At 53.1% G+C, this 1,769-nt stretch overlaps 1 protein-coding gene across 1 annotated transcript; it reads right to left on the bottom strand.

The window, feature by feature from the left end:
• Window positions 1-809: 809 nt before the first annotated feature.
• Window positions 810-1,396, bottom strand: POSPLADRAFT_1063744 (hypothetical protein; the record flags this gene model as incomplete). Its single annotated transcript, XM_024481717.1, has 2 exons — window positions 810-1,167; window positions 1,236-1,396. The coding sequence occupies 2 exons, from the start codon at window positions 1,394-1,396 to the stop codon at window positions 810-812; spliced, it is 519 nt and encodes a 172-aa protein (XP_024332487.1).
• Between the last annotated feature and the right edge of the window lie 373 nt (window positions 1,397-1,769).

Genomic DNA, 1,769 nt, shown 5'->3' with positions numbered 1-1,769 from the left:
AATGGACTCGCCAAAGGGGATTTCAAAGGGCGAATGTACCCTTTACTCAGGTTCTCCTCGAGGAACTTGTCGAGTTCCTTTCGTTGCTGCGGGTTGAGCGGATAGACCTGTTGCTTCATGTCCGCGAAGCCCTCCTTGAGGTTGATTTCATGGTCATATTCGGTGTGGTCTGGAAGTCGCGCAGCCGTGGCTTTGTCGAAGACGGGGAGGAGATCGTGTAGGTAGGATGGTACCATCTGTGGTAGCATTTTTTCTGTTTTGCCTTGGGCGTTCGAGGCTGCAAGTTTGGTGGAAGTGGTGACGTGCCTAATGTCGTGGTGGATCTTCCAGATCATGCCGTTGTGGAGTTGTTTGTAGCCAGATGAAAGTTCAGGGAGTTGCTCCTTGAGTGGAACGTCCCTCACTGCCAGGGGTTCCTGTTTCTCATACTTGGTGATCATCGGCGCCCCAGATAAGTAGGAAATGATGAACTCATCATCGTCGATGTCCTCCGCTTGTTCCTCGATGGACGCAATACCCGTTGACCCAAACCCATCCTCCCCACATTCAGTTTCGTTGATGCAGTCGGTTAGCATCACTGGTGGAGTGCTTATCCTTTCAAGGATGAGCTGGGCAACTCGGTCGCCGGCTTTGATGGTGAATTGGAGGTCAGAGTTATTGACCAGCAGGACTGAGACCTTGCCTCGGTAATTGGAGTCGATTACTCCTGCAGCGACATCAATTTCTTTTAGCGCTAGACCGGACCGAGGTGCGATTCTTCCGTAGTGTCCCTTGGGAATAGTCATGATAAGGTCAGTGCCGACCAGGCCTCATCGTCGGGCGGGGATGATGAGGTGGTGCGTAGCAGAGATATCGTATCCTGCTGCGCCACTAGTCTTCTGTTCAGGAAGGGTTGCGTGCTCTGAGGTGGGGATGACGACGAATTCGTCCTCCGTTGGTTCTGGGAGTGGGGTAGTTACGGCCTTCTTTAGTTCTAGCTGGGCCACTCGCCTTTGGTACAGGTCCATCTTCCAGGCCCTGGTCTCGTCTTTCATCCATCGGTGGTTTAGCTCAACTTGTCCAGTTTTCCAGTCTATCTTGGGGTTTTCGAGCTTGAGCCAGGTATGGCCGAAGATGATGTCTTCCTTGCCGATGCTGGCGATGTAGGCTTTGACAGATTGGGGTTCTCTGCTTATCTTGTAAGATAAGAGAGCTCTTTGCGTAATAAGTGCTTCTTTGTTCAGAGTTCCATCCACGTTGAAGACGGGGATGGGTCGGGGAAGAGGTTTTGTCCGAAGTCGATGTTCTCGGACGAATCTCGGGCTGATGAAGATTCCTGTTGCGCCGCTATCGATGAAAGCGCGCGCCTCGACGTCTTTTCATTCCACAGTAATCGGAATGTGCAGAGCGCATTCATTTCGGACTACTAGAATTACACGGGACAGTGAAACGGATACGGGCAGTGGTTGCGTCGGCTCACCCTGCCCCTTCATAAATCCTCCATCGTAAGTTCTTCGTACAGCTCCCGCTTCTCGTCAGCGGAGAGTGCCTTGATTCTGGCACGGAAGTCGTCCTTCCCAGATCCTCCCTGGTTCGGCCTCCCACCCCCTTGTCGTGCGGCCGCTTTCTTGCGGCAATCCTTGGTGCTGTGACCCTTGATGTGGCAGTAGAAGCACAAGTTCCCGTCCCTGTGGAGCTTTCGATCGGCCTCGTTGAGAACAGCTCCTAGTTCCCATTTCCTTCCTCCCGATGTGGAGGCGAAGGTTGATGCGATGGCAGCGGCGTCGATA

This window comes from Postia placenta (genome assembly GCF_002117355.1).
Source record: "Postia placenta MAD-698-R-SB12 unplaced genomic scaffold POSPLAscaffold_528, whole genome shotgun sequence".
Classification (NCBI taxonomy): Eukaryota; Fungi; Basidiomycota; class Agaricomycetes; order Polyporales; family Adustoporiaceae; genus Rhodonia; species Rhodonia placenta.
The sequence above is the reverse complement of the archived record's forward strand: the minus strand, read 5'-3'. Positions and strand labels throughout refer to the sequence as shown.